General features: G+C 34.3%; 1 protein-coding gene across 6 annotated transcripts in view; it reads right to left on the bottom strand.

Moving 5' to 3' along the window:
* Positions 1 to 18498, bottom strand: part of CDH18 (cadherin 18) — a 909359-nt gene that overhangs the window by 226374 nt on the left and 664487 nt on the right. For all 6 annotated transcript variants that reach the window (XM_044779466.2, XM_044779468.2, XM_070519846.1 and 3 more), the window contains one exon: positions 3451 to 3745. In XM_044779466.2, coding sequence (XP_044635401.1) covers positions 3451 to 3745 — 295 coding nt within the window. The remainder of the gene's footprint in view (positions 1 to 3450; positions 3746 to 18498) is intronic.

The raw sequence follows: 18498 nt of genomic DNA, 5'->3' as shown, positions 1-18498 counted from the left end.
CTCTGCCTTTGCAGTGCTCAAACTATCAGAGCTAATATTTAAACAAATGGGTATGGCTTTGTTCCAGTAAAACGTTATCTACCAAAACAGACAGCAGGCTGGATTTGTCTATCCTGCCATTATTCACTGGTCCCTCCTCTACAATATTACTAGTTTTTGTGTTTGTTTTTCTGCTGAGGAAGTTTTACTCTGAGATAACATCCATTGCCAATTTTCCTCTATTTTGTATGTGGGTTACCACCACAGCATGGCTTCACAAGCCATGTATAGGTCTGTGCCTGGGATCTGAACCTGCGAACCCCGGCCACTGAAACAAAGCACACAGAACTTTAACCACTCAGCCACAGGGCCAGCCCCACAATATTACTAGTTTTTTTTCGTTTGTTTCTAAACTTGTAGTCAATGCAAATATCACTCATCCTTGAGCACACAATGTAAAGTGAATTTCTCCTTCCACTAAGTTTCATATCACCTTTTATACATTCATATTACAATATGCATTAGATGCTATTATGATGTTCTTTTTCCAAAATAAAGAGTTCCCATACACACACAATTTCTAATGTTCAGCCTAAAGCTTGCCACACTCTTTCAACAGAATCATGCCTAAAACCAAAATAGTAGAGGGATTTAAAGCCTACTCTGCTTTGTCCTTTTTCTCTACTACTTTCAAGTACTAAATATTTCTCCCTCACTCACACACATCACTGTAAAAGAATTTAAGAATACCTAGGTATTGCTCATCCCTATCCTCCTCTCCAAGCCCTAGATGAGGAATTTAAAATGTCTTGACTTGTTCCCAAGTCCTCAAACTAAAGCCTTTGCTGCAATAATTCCTTTATGCTTCCTGATTCTTAGACTGTGCAGCATCCTTTAGCATCGTCAAAGTACCCATTTAGATTTAACTGTGTTCACACACATGCAAATATTTCAGGCTGCATTTCTGATAACTTTTTTCCTCTTTGTGTCATTTTCTTTGGCTTTTCCATCTCTGTTCTGATTCACTTCAACTACTTTCAATTTCAACTATTTTCTCAAATATTTTTCTAGGTAAGGTCGGTGGATGATATACTTTCTGAATCTTTCTGCAAATATTACTTTCACCCTGACAAATGAATCATGTTTTGACTGAACAAAGGATTTGACTTTTCTCTGTAGGCTGTAAATGGTATTCAACTGTCGACCAGATTCCAATATTTCAAGTGATAAATATGACATGAATATATTTTTTCCTTGGTCGGTAATTTAAAACCTCTGAGTGGTAGTAAAATTTTCTCTTTATATTTAGGCTTTAGGAACTTTGCCAGGATTTACCTAAGTTTTATTCTTATTTGATTAACCCCTTCTGGAATTCAGAAAGTCTATTAAATTTGTAAATTCAGTATCTTCTTCACCTCAAGGAAAAAATACTATTGTTCTTCTCCTTCATCTTCTCTTTTTTGCTCTCTGGGAACATATGTTATTCAAATGATAGCTCTAATGAACACATCCTCCAAGTTTCACCTTTTTTCCCATCATTTCCATATTTTTGCTCTCTGATTTTTAGTTATCTCTTCCAGTCTGGTATGTTCTCAAGTTCCAGGACAATAATTTGGGTTTTATCAGTGACCATTCATGCTTTAGTCCATATACTGATTTTTTTATTGTTTACTTATTTGTGGAAAACGTGGCTGTGAGTTACAGAAATCTCCTTGTAGTGCTCTTAAAACACGAGTGCTCTTTTTATCTACTGTTCAATACACTGTCTTTCTGGGTAATGGCTGCTCAACAGCAATCAATGTTTTTCTCTCTCTGGTGCTCTGCCCCCTATTGTTATGGTGGTTTTCCTTGTGCTCCTTGGGGTTCCTACATAACTTCTGGAAGTACCTTACCAGTGACATCCTCACAAACGGTGGCTTCATAGAGCTCTTTGCTTTTGTCAGACAGAAGGGTACTGGCAGATGGGCGGTCAGTCCTTTGACAATGCGCTAAGAGGAAGTCTGTTCTAGAGTTTCCACACAAACTCTCACCAGCCAGCATTAACAGTGTTGAGCTCTTCAGTCTCCTGTCAGCTTTCCTTAGAGACCAATGAGCTTGAGTGACTTTTGGGCCTCTCCACAGCTCTCTGAGGCTGGTCCTTGTGTTCTCCTCTGGTCCAGAGGGAGCCAGTTTGGTAACTGCTTTCTCTCCTGAGATTCTGGTCAGGAAGAACTTAGTCTCCCTTTCTAACCTGTGTCCCCAACTGTTTCAGGAACTATCTGCCTAGTTCAAGAGAACTAAAATGGGATGGAGTTGGGAGGGGAAGAAACTATAATCTTCCATTGAAAAACCATATGTATATGCGATGAAGGATGCTGACTAAACATATTGTAGTAATCATTTCAAAATATACAAAAGTTACTATGCTGTACACCTTAAACATATACAGTGCTATATGTTAATCATATCTCAATAAGCTGGAAAAAATTTCCCAAATTAAAAAAGTAACCAACCTTATGTATATGATTACATAAAGTGATATGACTAATGACTAAAATAACCTTAATTTAAAATAATATGCATATATATATATAGTAAACTTAAATATATAACATCTTTGTTCAAAAAATGTGTTCTAAATTCAAGCTTAGAGTCTCACAGAGCTAGTCAAAAAATTATCATAGCGGAAATTTATTTTAATTACATTTAAAAATTCATCATATGAGATAAAAATAAAAGAAATGACTAGACCACAGAAATCTGTGAATGGTGGGACAGCCCCATATCACCAGAGTGACTGGAAACCTAGATCATAATTTATCAACTGCAGTGTAGGCTTTGCATGCAGGACAACCTGGAGTCAATTTCTTCTCAGTCATTTTCTAGACAAGTGAATTCAGAAAACTTGCTTAAGTATTTTGTGCCAGTTTTTTATATCTTTAAGTAGTATTCAAAATACTTCATAGAGTTGTATATTTTAAAATGTTATGCAAATGCTTAGAAGTACCTGAAAATTTTATTGATGAATGTAGCTATTACTTGTACTATTAGTACTATTATAATTTGGTCATAAACTGCAAATTTAAAAGATGTAGCAAGAGATTTTAGACATTATACTGTTTTTCTTCATCTATGCAAGTTGTCGCCTTGAATGTGGCAGTATGATCTTAACAATATACATGAAGAATTTATGTGGTCAAAGAATTTTGTCAATTAAGCAAGAATTGCAAGTGTTTTCCCATTTATCTTAGTTTTTTAAGATTAAACCATTACTTACACTTGTACATTCAGAAATTCATTTTAATAAATGCTATAACAGCTAGACCCAATGTTCTTTAACACATAAAGCCACATGAAATTATTAAAATATTTTGGAACATCTTGAAATTCCCCCCACCACATACACACACACAATTCAAAACTGGTCTTCAAAAGACGATTTTTGGGTCCTCAAAAATACAACTGCCAAAGTATAAAAACGATTGCCCTTACCCATGTCTGACATTTCTGGCACAGTAACGATATACGGTCCATCTGTAAACTTTGGAGCGTTGTCATTAATGTCTTGCACTTTGATGATAAACTCAGATTCAGGTTCAAGAGGCTTGTTTGTCCGCCGGTCAATAGCTTGGGCATGAAGGACATAGTGGGTTTTCTGTTCTCTGTCTAGGCTTTTCGTTGAGTGGATGTCACCTGTGGTATCATCAATGATAAATATAGTCCCTGCACCTTCTCCAGTAAGGATGTACTTGACAGATCCATCACCTTTGTCAGAATTGGAGTGCAACTGTAAAATACAAATGGGACAATTTAAGATGCAATTATATTCCAATCTCACGTGGTGTTCTCCGAAAATTCCATATCTATAATTTAATACGTAGTTTGATTACGACTTTTCTTCTCTCCACAGTATTCTGTGTGTTACTAGGATCATTTATTTTTCTGAAGTTTTCCTCCACTTGGTATTAATATGGATATTATTAATAATTTTCATCATTATCTATAGAAGAGATCCAATTTGGTTTAAGAGAAATTAATAAACAATACTTATTTTAAAAAAACAATCCTGTTGTCATTCTACTAAATCAACATTTTACTAACTATACAGAATAGAATTGGGAAAAGAAATTACCAGTAAATCATTGCTGCCTTCCATACCTGTAGGAATAATGTTTTATGTTTTTTTAACTTAATTGTTCACATTCTATTTCAACCTTAAATTTAGAAAAACAAATTAGATGGGACAAATTGAGATCAAAATTAATTACTAAAATTTCCACAATAGAGGCACTTATTCGTTACAGAGGCATTAATTTATTAATTTGAAAAAATAACAAGAATACTTTCTACATCGATTGTTTAGATTTAGAATTAAAAGAATATACTACTTGTGGTAGAATATTTGCATTCTTTAGAGATTATGAAAATTTAACTTAAACAGTAGTGATGGATTTAATCAATGTCAGTCCTAATTTTTAATTAAGATACACTAGTAAATTCTCACTTATTAAAGCTAAAATGATTGAATACTCTCTGAACAGATATTAGAAAAGTAATATTTCAGCAGAAAAGAGGTCTTCAATAAGAAAGATAAATAATATATTAAGATAATCATAAACTACTTTTTTTTCATTTAAACTTCAGTAAATGCTTTTAAACAGTGTATTGCTTGTACTTAACACTCTACTATAACTTGTGACATCAATATTGAGTTAAACATTTCCAGGAATGTCACTACTACACAGTAGCAACAACTGTAGCATTTTCTCAAATTGCAAACATGTATTTGAAGAATTGTACTTCCCAAGAGATCTGAACAGTTATCTTTCATATGAAACCTTTCTGGTCACAAAACCTCAGCTACTCCCCTTTTGCTCATTTCTGACACCTGGAAACATTGAAAAAATATAACTTTGTTCACATAGCATTTTGGTTTCTTGCCCATAGTAAAGTGAACATTTTCAAGGTTTATTTTGAAGTCTCTGAAGTCTTAGAAGACATTTTTAAAAAGATAAAAATATAAAAAAAGATAATACACTATGAAAGAAGGACTATTTTTAATGGGAAAAATAAAGGCAACTGAAACATAAATGATAGTACAACAGGAATAATTTTACTTCTTTAGTGAAAACACAAAATCTAAACAGGGAGAAAATTCTGATGAGAATCACTCAGCAAGATTCAACAAATTAAATCATTTCAAAACTGCTTTTTTTAGAGTTCTTATAAAAAGGAGTAAAAATATTAGCAAAACAAGAAAAACATAGCCTTTAAATGTGTACACTTTGTTAGTAAATTAACTAGTAAATGCAGAATGCAGAATGAGTTATGTGGAGATGGTTGTATGCACACATGAAAATGTATTTATTTATTTATGTCTCTTGACATATCATTTTAGCATCTAGAAGTAAAGATTTATCATTTATGAAGCAGACACCTACAAAATATCAATACAGCCTGTTTCATATTCTTCAACATTGCTTCAATACATAACCAAAGCATAGCAAAGTAAAGAAACAAATTCACCGAGCAAAGGTTTCTAAAACCTTTTCTGGAACAGTTCCTATTAAATTAGCAGATGGTAAGATAGATTTACCAGCTACTGCTATATTATATACAAATTATAAATCTGTATAAATAAACTGATAAAAAACAGTTTTGAGGAAAGTACTATGCCTTCTAACAACTAATTTCAGAAAGATGTGACAATTGACACATCTTCAGGATATATTTGCATACTCTTCTATGTTTTTAATGAGGTTAATTTGATATGATTTAGTTTTGGATTAAAGATTTGTATAACAAATAACTAATTATATTTAAAGAAGAAAGGGCTTATATATGTAGACCAGCAACAGAAGTACGTAAATAGTAAAGTTGCCAATCTAATTCATCTAGAAAAAGATTATATACTCTATGGTTTATACAGATACTGGTTAAGTAATTCAGATTTTAAAAATGCCAGTAATTTTATTGCTTTATATTTTAAGACCTGAATCTGTTTCCTATTTATAAAGGTTTTAGAATTAATAAATCACTTAGGTTAAGTATTTTAGAAGTTATGTCCAATTTGAAAATAGATGTGCAATACAACCAGTGAAATGTAATTTAGCAGTGTTTATATTTTTGGATAACATAGTAAAAGTTACATCAAAATATTATAAAAACGTACTTGGATTATGTAAGTTGTCGATAATACTTAGCTTGAATATTTAAATAATGTAGATGATCATTTTATAGTGGATTTTTTAATCTCTCAGCTGGCCCGGTGGAATCTTGAAATGATTAGTTTCCATGTTACACTAATGGGAAATCATCACAGTACCATTTAGTCAAGTGATTAATAGTTTATATGATTATGATGATAACCATTCGTGAAGCAACAAAGTGATCTACCTTCAGATTACCTCTTCTCTACCATATCCATCCTCAAATCTTCAGTTCTGTTTGCAACATACCCTCTGCAACAGAGGTGGCCCCTGAGAGAAACATTGACTATATTGTCTTATGTTGCTTAACAAGTGAGTTTTAAGATACTAGAAGAGCACATGTTTTGTATTAGGTTTTGTAAGGCAAGAAACGATGAATGAGTGAATGAATGAATGAATTGGGTGAGCAGTAATGGTAGTAGTAAAGGTAGAAATCAAAACATGGAGAGAAGTCTCTTAGATAACAGTTAATCAGAATAAAAATGTGTCATCTTGGAGTGTGGGCAGCAATGAGACACCAATGAAAGAGACTGGAGTAGAGCATGTTAAGCAGAAATACTCTGGATATAGACATGGTACTGATTTAGTAACCAGTAAAATATTACATTGTACATTTAGCCAGCTACATGTATTTAAGAAAGATTTCTATCATTTTTTACATTGAAATATGTAAAAATCTTTGGAAGATAAAGTTGATTTTAGTCCTATACGATGAACTCCTTTTAGCAGGCAGTTTAGAAATACAACTGAGAGAACAGTAGCAGGGTCTTTTCATAACACACAGTGGTGGGAATATACTTTTAGAGTCATGAGGTTTTACAAAGTGAGTGGCGTTTTTACGCTGAAAGATGGATGGTATATTGTCCTAAAGCAAGAAGTGATAATCTTTACGTATCTGATCACATAAAGTGGGGTTAATTAATTGCTTTGTAAAGAACAGAAAAAGGGAGGAGAATGAAGAAAGAAAGAAAAGAACACATAGTCACCTGAGTAAAGCAAAATGAACACTTCTCTGGCACTACTTTAATAAATTGTCTCTGTCATAGTGTTACATCATAACCTATGGCACTTAGAAAGCTAATGTGACTCACATGAGTTCCCCAGAAAACTATTTATTCACCCTGGACACATTAGGATCAGGACCTAAAAATTTATAGCTTTCAATCTGATGCAGAGTTCCTCACTAAGATAATATCCTATCCCTCAGGGAAGAATAACTTTAAAAGGTTAAGAAGATGGTGGCAGAGTAATTAATTTCGAAAGTTGTTTTAGTTAGGACTTCAAGCTATGTTAAAAAGATAGGTCACTGACTTAAAATTGTAATAATTTAGGCTACATAATTTACGTACTTTTCTATGAGTAGGAAACTTATATTTACAATATTCCAGTGGAAGACAGAATTAAAGTCAGAGATATTATATAGTAATTCCACTATTATTTTCTCCCACACATAAGACACAAGTGATACAGCATGAGAGAAATGTGAGAATAATAGGAAATACAAGTTATTGAAACTTATTATGCACCATTTATTCCAGAATGTGTTGTATTTTAGCTAAACTATAAGCAGATGAAATAATACTCAATTGAACTATTTACAAGTGATGTGAAGGAAAAAATATCAAATAATAACAATCTCTCAGTAACTAACACATAAGTCTATTCATGAAAAAAATGCATAACCATCAGTTTTAATGATGCATCAATTAACATGTAAAAAGTTAAGTTAAAAAGACTATCAATAAAGCTTCATTCAACCACAAAGCTAAAGTTGATTAATCCAAATGTTACAAAATTAGATGAGAGTAAGGAAATAAGCTATGCATTTTTTTAACTAGAAGCATCAGAGGTCTTTGTAAACATTCAAAGTTCTCCTGTTCAATTTTGGTTTTTAGCTTCTAATTTCTTTTTTTTTTTTCCTGAGGAAGATTCGCCCTGAGCTAGCATCCATTGTCTTCCTCTTTTATGTGAGTTGCTGCCACAGCATGGCTGCTATCTATATAAGAATAAAAATTCTTGATTATTTGAGAGCCAAAAAAAAAAAAATCTAAGGGTCCAGCTGGAGGGAAATTGTTGTATAAATGATGAATCATCATGAAAATAATACTATGAATATGTTGGCTCTGAAAACTATCCAAAATTTGTCATTAATTGAGAAAATCATATTGTGGAATAATATGGAGGGTAAGATCTTATTTAGATAAAAAGTATAAATAACAATAAAACTACATATGCAGTAGTATATTCCTATTTATTAACATGAACATATAGAAAGTTAGGGAAAAATATAATCCACGCAAGTTACACTTGATGGAAGGCAGAAAAAGAGGCTCCAGTGCAGTGAGCTGGCCAATTTCCTTTTACGTCTCTTTTCTAGTTTAATTGCTTGAATGAGTATCTATTACTTTTTTATATAAATATTGAGATTTTCTTATTAAATGAGGGTTCTGGGTTTTATTTGGGCCAGTTATGTAGAAAAGTCACAATATATTGCAACCCTCTCTCAAAATGGTAAGAATCTTCAGAAAATCTCAGATACAACCACATTCCCATGCATAGCCTCTAACCTTTGCTTGGTTCTCATTCTGAGATGCTTACGAATTTCATCTTTCTTCTGGCCGTGCTAAATTCTGTCCTGAATTCAGCTGTAACTCCCAGGCGATTCAATTAAGTTGCCCAGGTATGGCTAGGTATCACTTACTCAACTGACTGCATGTCTTGTTAAAGTCTGTCTTGGAGCTTTTGGATTTGTATCCCTGCCTATCTGTCTCACATGCTCCTCAACTAAGCCCTGTAATTTCTTCCTCTCTATTCAGCTGTATCTCTGGGCTGTATCAACACAGTCCTTGTGTTTACTCTAGGTTTAAAACCAATTCAGTGTAATTGAATAGAAGAAAAAATTAATTGCATCCCCAGTATGAAACAAGCAATGTGCTGAGATGAATCAGACAGGATCCTCTGTCCTCAAGAAGTTTTTAGTGTAACAAGCAAGAAAGAGCAACAGAGCCACAGAGTAGTCAATGTTTTGATAGAGGCATGAGGTGAACCTAACTTTTCCTTGCTGGGAAGTTTTCCCAGAGGAGAGGACATTGAGTCTCGATTTATAGTTTTATTTCTCCATTCCCATAAAAGAATGAAAGTTATTCAATAATTTTTTTTAATTCTTATCAAGCTTTTCCTTCATCATCTGCATTCTGGATTTAACCCTATCACTCAACAGAAATTGTTTCAAGGTCACCAAACATCTCCTAGTTATGGAATAATATTTTTTTTCTAAAGGAGGGGAGTAATTTAAGAACATGATAAAGCTAGCTCAACACAAGAGAGCAGAATGCAAAACTCTCAAATATGAGATCTTAACTCTGAAAATGCAGGGAATGGGAATGGAAAAGCTTTTTTCATGGAGAGAGACTGTGGACTGAGGCACAGTGAGGAAGACAGTTCAAAGTGTCTTGCTAAGTTTTTTTGTGCTAGAGCATGGCGTCACTCAACCCAGAGTTGAGGCCACATAACACTGCATGTTGAAAAAAAACCGCAGTCAGCTATGGTGCATGAATTTTCCTCTCAGGTACGCTTGTTTAGAATGAAAATGTTACTGAAAATTTTTTGAATCATAAAGTCCATGTTACTCAGTTACAAGCTTGAAATCATTCTTTACCTCCTCTTGTGTTTCTTATCAGATTGAATAACCAGGGCTATCCTACTCTCCTCTCAGTCATGCAAGATGAAATTCTATGTATTAATGATTTTTCTTTCTCCACTTCTTCTCACTAAAATCTTTCTAAGTTCCTGTGACTCGATCTATGTAAAATCTCCCAGATGCCCCCCCGTCCCTTCATCACAGTTACCCTGAGTTAATTGATGTCCTCATACTTTCTGACAAAGATTATTTCATTTATCTCCTAAGAGGTCTCATGACCTCTCTTCCTGTTTCTGTCCCCCCACAGTCCATTCAGACTACAGTTCAGTGTGTTATTTCTAAAATTTGAATTGATCCCTTCCTGAATAAAACACTTGAGAGCTTCCCACAGCCTTCAGATGGAATACCTCCTCATCTGGCTCCTGTCTACGTGTCTAACTTAACCTTTGGGGACTTCACCATTCACACTACATTTCAGCCAAACTAAACTGGATGATCTGTCTCCTAAAGTGACAAAGTGTCCACACCTGATTCCTTTCAAAGGAGCCATTTTCCATTTATCTGCCCAGAGGTAAGTAGTTTCCCATCTTCTGTGAAGTTGCCTCTGACCTTTTCATTCAAATAAGCTGCCACTCCTGTGTGATGTGAAGGAATCTTTTGCTTACCTATTCTTCAGCACTTACCACATCAAGCTCTGTTTTCAGTGAAATGCTCCATTCCCCCCACTTTACTTGCTTCTCATTGAGGGAAACAACCACATTTCATTCATTTGCATGTCTCCAGTATGCAACACACATCTGATTTTCAATAAATATTATTAAAGAATGAAGTATGATGATTGAAGTTTTCTTAAGTAATTTCATGATACACTAAAAGATCTCAAATAGGAATAAACAAACAAATTTAAAAGTCACAAAAAAAGAGTCAAGATATTAAAATAATACCAGGAGAAAACTTGGCTCAACAGGAAGGAATCTAAAGGTAGTCAGTAAAGAGGTAAATGTAAAAATAGTATGCTTTTTAAAAATTCTCAATTTAAAAAGACAATTGATTTTTAAAGTAAAACTAATAACATTGTAAGATGGGTTTTATAAGGTAATTTAATGAAAAGTATGACAGAAGTAAAAAAAAAAAATGGAAGTGGCAACTCATTGTAATTATACTGTCCTAACGGCATGGCACTGGTGAAGGAGAAAGTTTGAAGGGTGAGGTGAAAGCTGGAAAGGAGGAAGTGTCATGTGTGAAGTGGGCAGAGGGAATAGTGTAGCAAATATGAAGTGGCATATGTGAAGTGGTACAATATTGATTCCAAATAGACTTTTATATGTTCTTAATGCATATTGTTTAGCACTAGAACCAACACTACAAATTAATAAAGTGATGTATAACTAAAAACATCAATGGAAGAATTAAACAGAATTCTAAAAATATTTTTGAATAAACAAAGATAAGGTGGAAAGGAACATGAGAGAACAAAACCAAGACAAAGTAAGGACAAAACAATATTGCTGATGTCTACCAACATTATAAAACATAATATTAAATATAAATATATGGGAGTCTTCAGCAAAAAGGTGGAATAAGGACCTCTAAAATTTTCTCCTCCATAAGAGCAATGAGAATACTGGCAAAAATTGGGAGAATCAACTTTTTCAGAGCTCTGGAATTAACCAAATTTGCAGTAACTTGCAGTATACCAGGGAGAATGTAGGAAGAAAAATAGCTGAATCTTGGTATGAACAGTGAGCTTTGTGGTGTTTTAATGTGTCTTATTCCCATCCTCCCCGACAGCTCCACAGTAGCCTTAAAAAGCAACATTCTGGAATACCAGGAAAAACCCACGAAGAAAAGTCCAGGACCAGATGGCCTTACTGGTGATTTCTACCAAACACTGAAATAATTAACATCACTCCTTCATAAACTCCTCCAAAAAATAGAATAAGAAAGCATAATTTACAACTCATTGTATGAGGCCAACATTATACTGACACTAAAACCTGATAGAAATATGATAAAAAGAGAAATCTACAGATCAATTTACATTATAAATATAGACAGAAGAATCCTCAACAAAATACTAGCAAATTGATTCCAGCAAAATATAAAAAAGAGTATACACTGTGATTAAGTATGATTTATGCAGACAAACCAAGGTTGCTTAAAACATATCCAAATCAATCAATATAGCACAAGATATAAGTATTATAAAGGACAAAAATTATATAATTAACTCAGAGATTCAGAAAAAACATTTGACACCAAGAAACTCTTTCACAACAAAAACAATCAACAAACTAGTAATAGAAGGGAACATCTTCAACCTGATAAAGTGCATCTACAACAGACTAACAGCTAACATCATAATTAATAGTAAAAGACTGAATGCTTTCTTCCAAGGATCAGGAGCAAGACAAAATATCCACTCTTGCCATTTCATTTCAAGCTCGTACTGGAGGTTCCAGCCAGGGCAATTAAGAAAGCAAGAAAAATAGATGCATGTCCTTTGGAAGGGAAGAAAAATACTCTCTCTATTTGCAGATATGATTTTTTTGTAAACAAAATCCTAAGCAGTCCACCAAAAATTAACAGAGTTATAAAAACAAGTTCAGCAATCTTTCAAGATACAAGACGAATATAAAAATATGTTTTCTTTTATGTATTTATTTTTACTGAGGAAGATTCACCCTGAGTTAACATCCATGTCAATCTTCCTCTATTTTGTATGTGGGACAAGGCCACAGCTTGGCCACTGACGAGTGGTGTAGGTCTGAGCCCAGGAACTGAACCCAGGCCACTGAAGTAGACCACACTGAACTTAACCACGAGGCCATGGGGCTGGCCCTTAAATTTTATTTTTATAACCTAGCAATGAAGAATCCAAAATTTAAATTAAGATATCAATTTAAAATAGCACCCAAAACAGTAAGATATTTAGTAATAAATTTTAACAAAAGTAGAGCAAAGTTATATACTGAAAACTATAAAATATCCCTGAAAAAAATTAAAGAAGACCTAAATAAAATAAAAGACATCCTATGTCCATTGATTGGAAGCTTTTATATTGTTAATATTGCAATATTTATTTATTGGAATCTCTACCAAAATTCCAACATTTTTTGGAGAAATTGACAAGCTGTTCATAAAACTCATATGGATATGAAAGGTAACCTAAATAGCCAAAACATTTTGGAAAAAGAAACAAAGTTGGGAAAATGGATATTCTAGATTTCAAAATTTATGACAAAACTACAGTGATCAAGACCACGTGGTACCAGGATGGAATAAACTTATAGATGAGTGGAATAGAAATGAAAGTTCAGAAATAAACCTGTACCGGTAAGGTCAATTGATTTTTGATATCTGTGCAAAAACAATTCGATGGAAGAGGAAATTCTCTTTTTAACAAATTCTGAAGGACAACTGGATATGCACATAAAAAAAAGGATGAAATTGCATCACAAGCTCACATCACATACAAAACTCAACTCAAAGTAGATTAAAAAATAACCTATATGTAAGAGCTAAAACTATAAAACTCTTAAATAAAACATAGGTATAAATCTTTGTAATATTGGAGTAGGCAAGGTTTTCTAGCTATGACACCAAAAGCACACACAACCAAAAGAATAGATAAATTTAACTATCAACATTAAAAACACTGATGCTTCAAAGCACACTATCAAGTAAGTGAAAAGACAACTCACAGAGTAGGCAAAAATATTTACAAACCATATATCTAATAAGAGTCTAGTATCTAGAATTTATAAACAACACTTACAACTCAACAATAAAAAGACAAATAGCCCAATTAAAAGATGGGACAAAAAATAGAATACACATTTCTCAAGAGAAGAGATATGAATAACCAAAGAGTAAAGGAAAATATGACCAACATCGTTAGTCATTAGGAAAATGCAAATTAAAACCAAAATGAGTTATCACTTTACACCCACTATGATTGCTAAAATTTTAAAAAGATAGGAAATAAAATGAGTAGGCAAGGATGTGGAGAAGTTAGAGCCTTCATACATTGCTGATGGAATTGTAAAATGATATAGTCACTTTGATAAACATCTGGCAATTCTTCAAAACGTTACACATAAAGTTACCATATGACTCAGCAATTCTAAGCTTAGGTATGTACCCAAAAGAAATGAACACATATAACACACAGAACCTCTAAACAAATGTGGTTGCTAGGGCTGGAGGTAGAAGGAGAAAAGAAGAGTGACTACTAATGAGTATAGGGCTTCTTTCTTGGGGTGATGCAAATATTCTGGAATTAGAGAGCTGAGATAGTTGTATGCAACTTTGTGAGAATTAAGAGCCAATGAATTGTACACTTTAAAAGGGTGAATATTATATTTTGTGAATTATACCTCAATAAAAAACTAGGAAACTATGTAAACATACTAAACAAATCAATTAAAAGGCAGCAATTATTAGATTGAGTTAAAAAATAAGATCCAACTACATGCTGTCTGCAATAATATACATTAAATGAAAATAAATAAGAAAACTAAAAATAAAGGATGAAAGATGATATAGAAGATAAGTATAAGCACAAAAAATAAAAATTCGTGAATATCAAAGTATATTTTAATAAAAAGTATATTACTAGAGTTGAAGGAGAAAATTTCATGATTCATCAAGAGTATACAAAAATCCTAAATATGCATAGACCTAATTAGAGAACATGAAAATGCATAAAGCAAAAACTGACATAATTAAGAGAAATAGGAAATACACAATCAAGGTGATAAATTCAATACATCACTGTTAGTAATTGATGGAATAAACATACAAAATTTATAAAGGATAGAATAAAGTTTCACTATGTTATCTATCAATTTGACAAAACTGACTATACAAAACAGTAGGCTCAACAATAACATGAAACATATTCTTTCAAGTGCATAAGGAATGTTCACCAAGAGAGATCATATATTTGATTATACAAGTCTCAATAAATTTTAAAAGAATTAATCTTACAAAGTATGCTCTCTGATGAAGATGGAAAAAACACAAACGAGTGAAAATAATATATTTAGAAAATGACAAATAGTTGGACTAAAATAACACACTTCTAAATAAACCATACGCCAAAAAGAATTCCAAAGAAGATTTACCAACATTTGAATTGAAATATAAGGAAAACACAATATATCAAAATTTGTGGAATACAGCTAAAGCTATGTTTAGAGAGAAATGTATGGTTTAAATGTATATATATTTTAGAAAAGGTCCAAAAGCAGTGATTTAAACTTTCACATCAAGAAAAACATAAAAATAAGAGGAAATTAAACTCCAAGAAAGTAGTCTACAAAAGAAATACAGATAACAATAGAAATCAGAAAAGTGAAAAACAAACAAATGAAGACTATTTAAAAAGTCAAAATGTGGTTGTTAGAAAAATTTCTTAAATTCATAAAGTCCTAGCAAGACAAAAATACTAGTTTTGAAAATAAGGAAAAATAAAACAATGTACCAATATCAAGAATATATAAAGAATACCATGACAGATAATATAAGCATTAAAGTAATATAAGGAAAGAATAAAAAATAAGTTTCTGCCAAAAGTGTTAACTCATTTAAAATGGACAAATTCCTTAGAAGTCCAATTTATCAAAACTGACTCACCAATCTGATGTCAAGATGGTAGTGCAGGTGGACTCTGAACTCATCTCCTCCCACAGATGCAACAAATTTACAACTACTCTTGGAACAATTACACCTGAGGGAGACCTGAAAACTGGATAAAAAGAATGCCCACAACAAAGGACAGTGCTTACTGAGGTGGAAGAGACAGAATTTCCTTTCTGGAGAGAGAAACTCCACCTTCTAGCCATGGCACTTCATGGCTGGCCAGAAGCAATCCTAAGGTGATAAGCCTTCCCTGGAGGAGTGGGGGATCTGAGTGGGGAAATGTCACCACAATAAGCAGCTTTTGGACTCAGCACAACCAAGACAAGTGTCATAATACCTGGCTTTGCTGGCTATTAAAAACAACTAGGAATACCCCCAGAAAAGCTTTAGAACATAAAGGAAAGAAAAGCCTGTTCTTAAAGGGCCCATGCACAAATTCACCCATTTCAGAAAGCAACCTAAAATCACCAGGAATAAAGGTGCACAGTCCTTTGATGAAAAGAGACTCACTTGATAGGCTCTGGGCACATCTTGGTGAGAGGTGAGACCTCCCCAGGCTGGGACCACCTCCCAAGGGACTGAGAGATGGGGAGCAGCCGTTATAGTGACCTAGTTCAGGAGTGCTGACACAGAAGCTGGCAGAAGCCATTGGAGTTCTTCCCCTGGCCTATTAGCCCAGGGTCTGCCCCACTCACTAGACCACCAATTTAATCCAGCTCAGCCAGGGCAGACAGCGTACCCTAGGGACAGGCCCTACCCAACAGCAAGCCCTCAGTAAATTGTGGGCCTGCACAGGCCTGGTGCCTGGAAACTGCAGCCAAGTGAGTGGGTCCACCTCTGTGGACCAGGGTGTGCAGAAGGGGAGAGTCTGCGTTCATGAAGTGTGTGGGGTCTCTTAACTGGGGTGACTGGGTTCACTTAAGTGGGTTGGGGCATGAGCATGGGGCAGGACTCTGTTGACAGCGTGTGTGGCCCTACAGGTGGTGGGGCTTCTCAGTTGCAGGAGACTTGTGCTTCTCAAATAGCCACGTAGAGGATTGGTCCCACTTTCCAAAGCCTGAAACAACTGGTTGCTCCTATGCCTGTTGCTGGCATCACTCAGCTGCAATCCTGAGAGAGCTGACAAGAGCCTTGCAGGCCAGAAGCCTAAAGCTATTGGAAACTCCTGAGCATAGCAACCAGCCACATTGGGGTCTTACTCACTTAACAGGAAAACTGAAACAAGAATGTGCTACTAGAGCTTGCAGTCAACTGTGCTGTGGCACCCCCACCCAATAAAGTGGGGGACTGTAGCACCTGCACACAGTTGACCATTACAAACCAGCCAGACATGGGGACAGCCTACCCTCTCCATGTACCTGCAGCAGGAGCAATCCTGCCACAACAGAAGGACACACACAGCCCACACAGGGGGCAGTCCTGGAGCATTGGGAACTGATAACAAGAGGGAAGCACACTGCAGGGCCTCATAAGGCATCACTTACATAAAGCCATCTCTCCAAGATTGGGAAATGTAGCTCACCTGCCTAATACACAGATATAAGCCCAGAGAAAGAGGCAAAGTGAGAAGACAAAGGAATATGTTCCACGTAAGGGAAGAGGACAAAACCACAGAAAAAGAAAGAAACAAAGCAGAGATAAACAATCTACCGGACAAAGAGTACAAACTAACAGTCATAAGGATGCTCACTGATCTTGAGAGAAGAATGGATGAATCTAGTGAGAACTTTAACAAGGAATTGGAAAATATTAAAAAGAACCAAATAGATATGAAGAATGCAATACTGGAAATGAAATATTCACTAGAGGAACTCAATAGCAGAGTAGATGATACAGAAGAACAGATCAGTAGCTGGATAAAATACAAGAGGAAATCACTCAAGCTGAACAGATACAAGAAAAGAATTAAACACAACTCGTACAGTCTGAGGGACTTCTGGGACAACACCCAGCACATGAATATCCTTATTATAGGTGTCCCAGGAGAAGTGAGAGACAAAGGGGCAGAGAATCTATTTGAATAAATAATAGCTGAAATAAATAATAGTTGAAATAAAAATAAATAAATAATAAATAATGATTTCCTAAGGAAGGAAACAGACATACAGGTATAGGAAGCACAGAGAGCAGCAAACAAGATAACCCCAAAGTGGCCCACACCAAGACACATTGTAATTAAAATGTCCAAAATTAAAGATAAAGAGAAAATCCTAAAAGCTGAAAGAGAAATTCAACAAGTTACCTACAAATGAAACCCCATAAGGCTATCAGCTGACTTCTCAGCAGAAGCCTTACAGGCTAGAAAGGAGTAGCACGATATATTTAAAGTGCTGAAAGGAAAAACCCTACAGCCAAGAATACTCTACCCAGCAAGGTTATCACTCAGAATGGAAGGAGAGATAAAGAGTTTTCCATACAAGCAAAAACTAAAGGAGTTTTTTAGCAAGAAACTAACCTTACAATAAATGCTAAAGGGACTTATTAAGTGGAAAAGAGAAGACCACAAATAGGAATAAGAAAATTGTCAAAAAAAAAAAAAGGCAACAAAATCACTGGTAAAGGCACATATACAGTAAAGGTAACAGATAAACCACCTATAAACCTAAAATGAATGTCAAAAAGCAAAAGTACTAAAATTATCTATTTCCATGATAAGAGGGTAAGAGATACATGTACCAAAAAAAGAGGTAAGATATGACATCAAAAACATAAAATGTGGGAGGAAGGGAATAAAAGAGTAGAGCTTTTAGTAAGAGCTCAAACTAAACAGACCATCAACTTAATATAGATTGCTAAATATGTAGGTTCTTATATTTGAACCTCGTGATAATCACAAAGCAGAAACCTATAATAAATACACACAAACTTAAGAGAAAAGAACCCAAACATAATACTAATGAAAGCCATCAAACCACAAAGGAAAAGAGCAAGAGAGGATGAAAGGAACAGAGAACTACCAGGACACTGAAAAAAGCAACAAAATGGCAATAAGTACATTTTATTGATAATTATTTTAAATGACAATGGACTAAATACTCCAGTTAA

Source organism: Equus asinus, chromosome 10, assembly GCF_041296235.1.
Source record: "Equus asinus isolate D_3611 breed Donkey chromosome 10, EquAss-T2T_v2, whole genome shotgun sequence".
NCBI lineage: Eukaryota > Metazoa > Chordata > Mammalia > Perissodactyla > Equidae > Equus > Equus asinus.
This window is presented reverse-complemented; position numbering and strand designations above follow the sequence as displayed.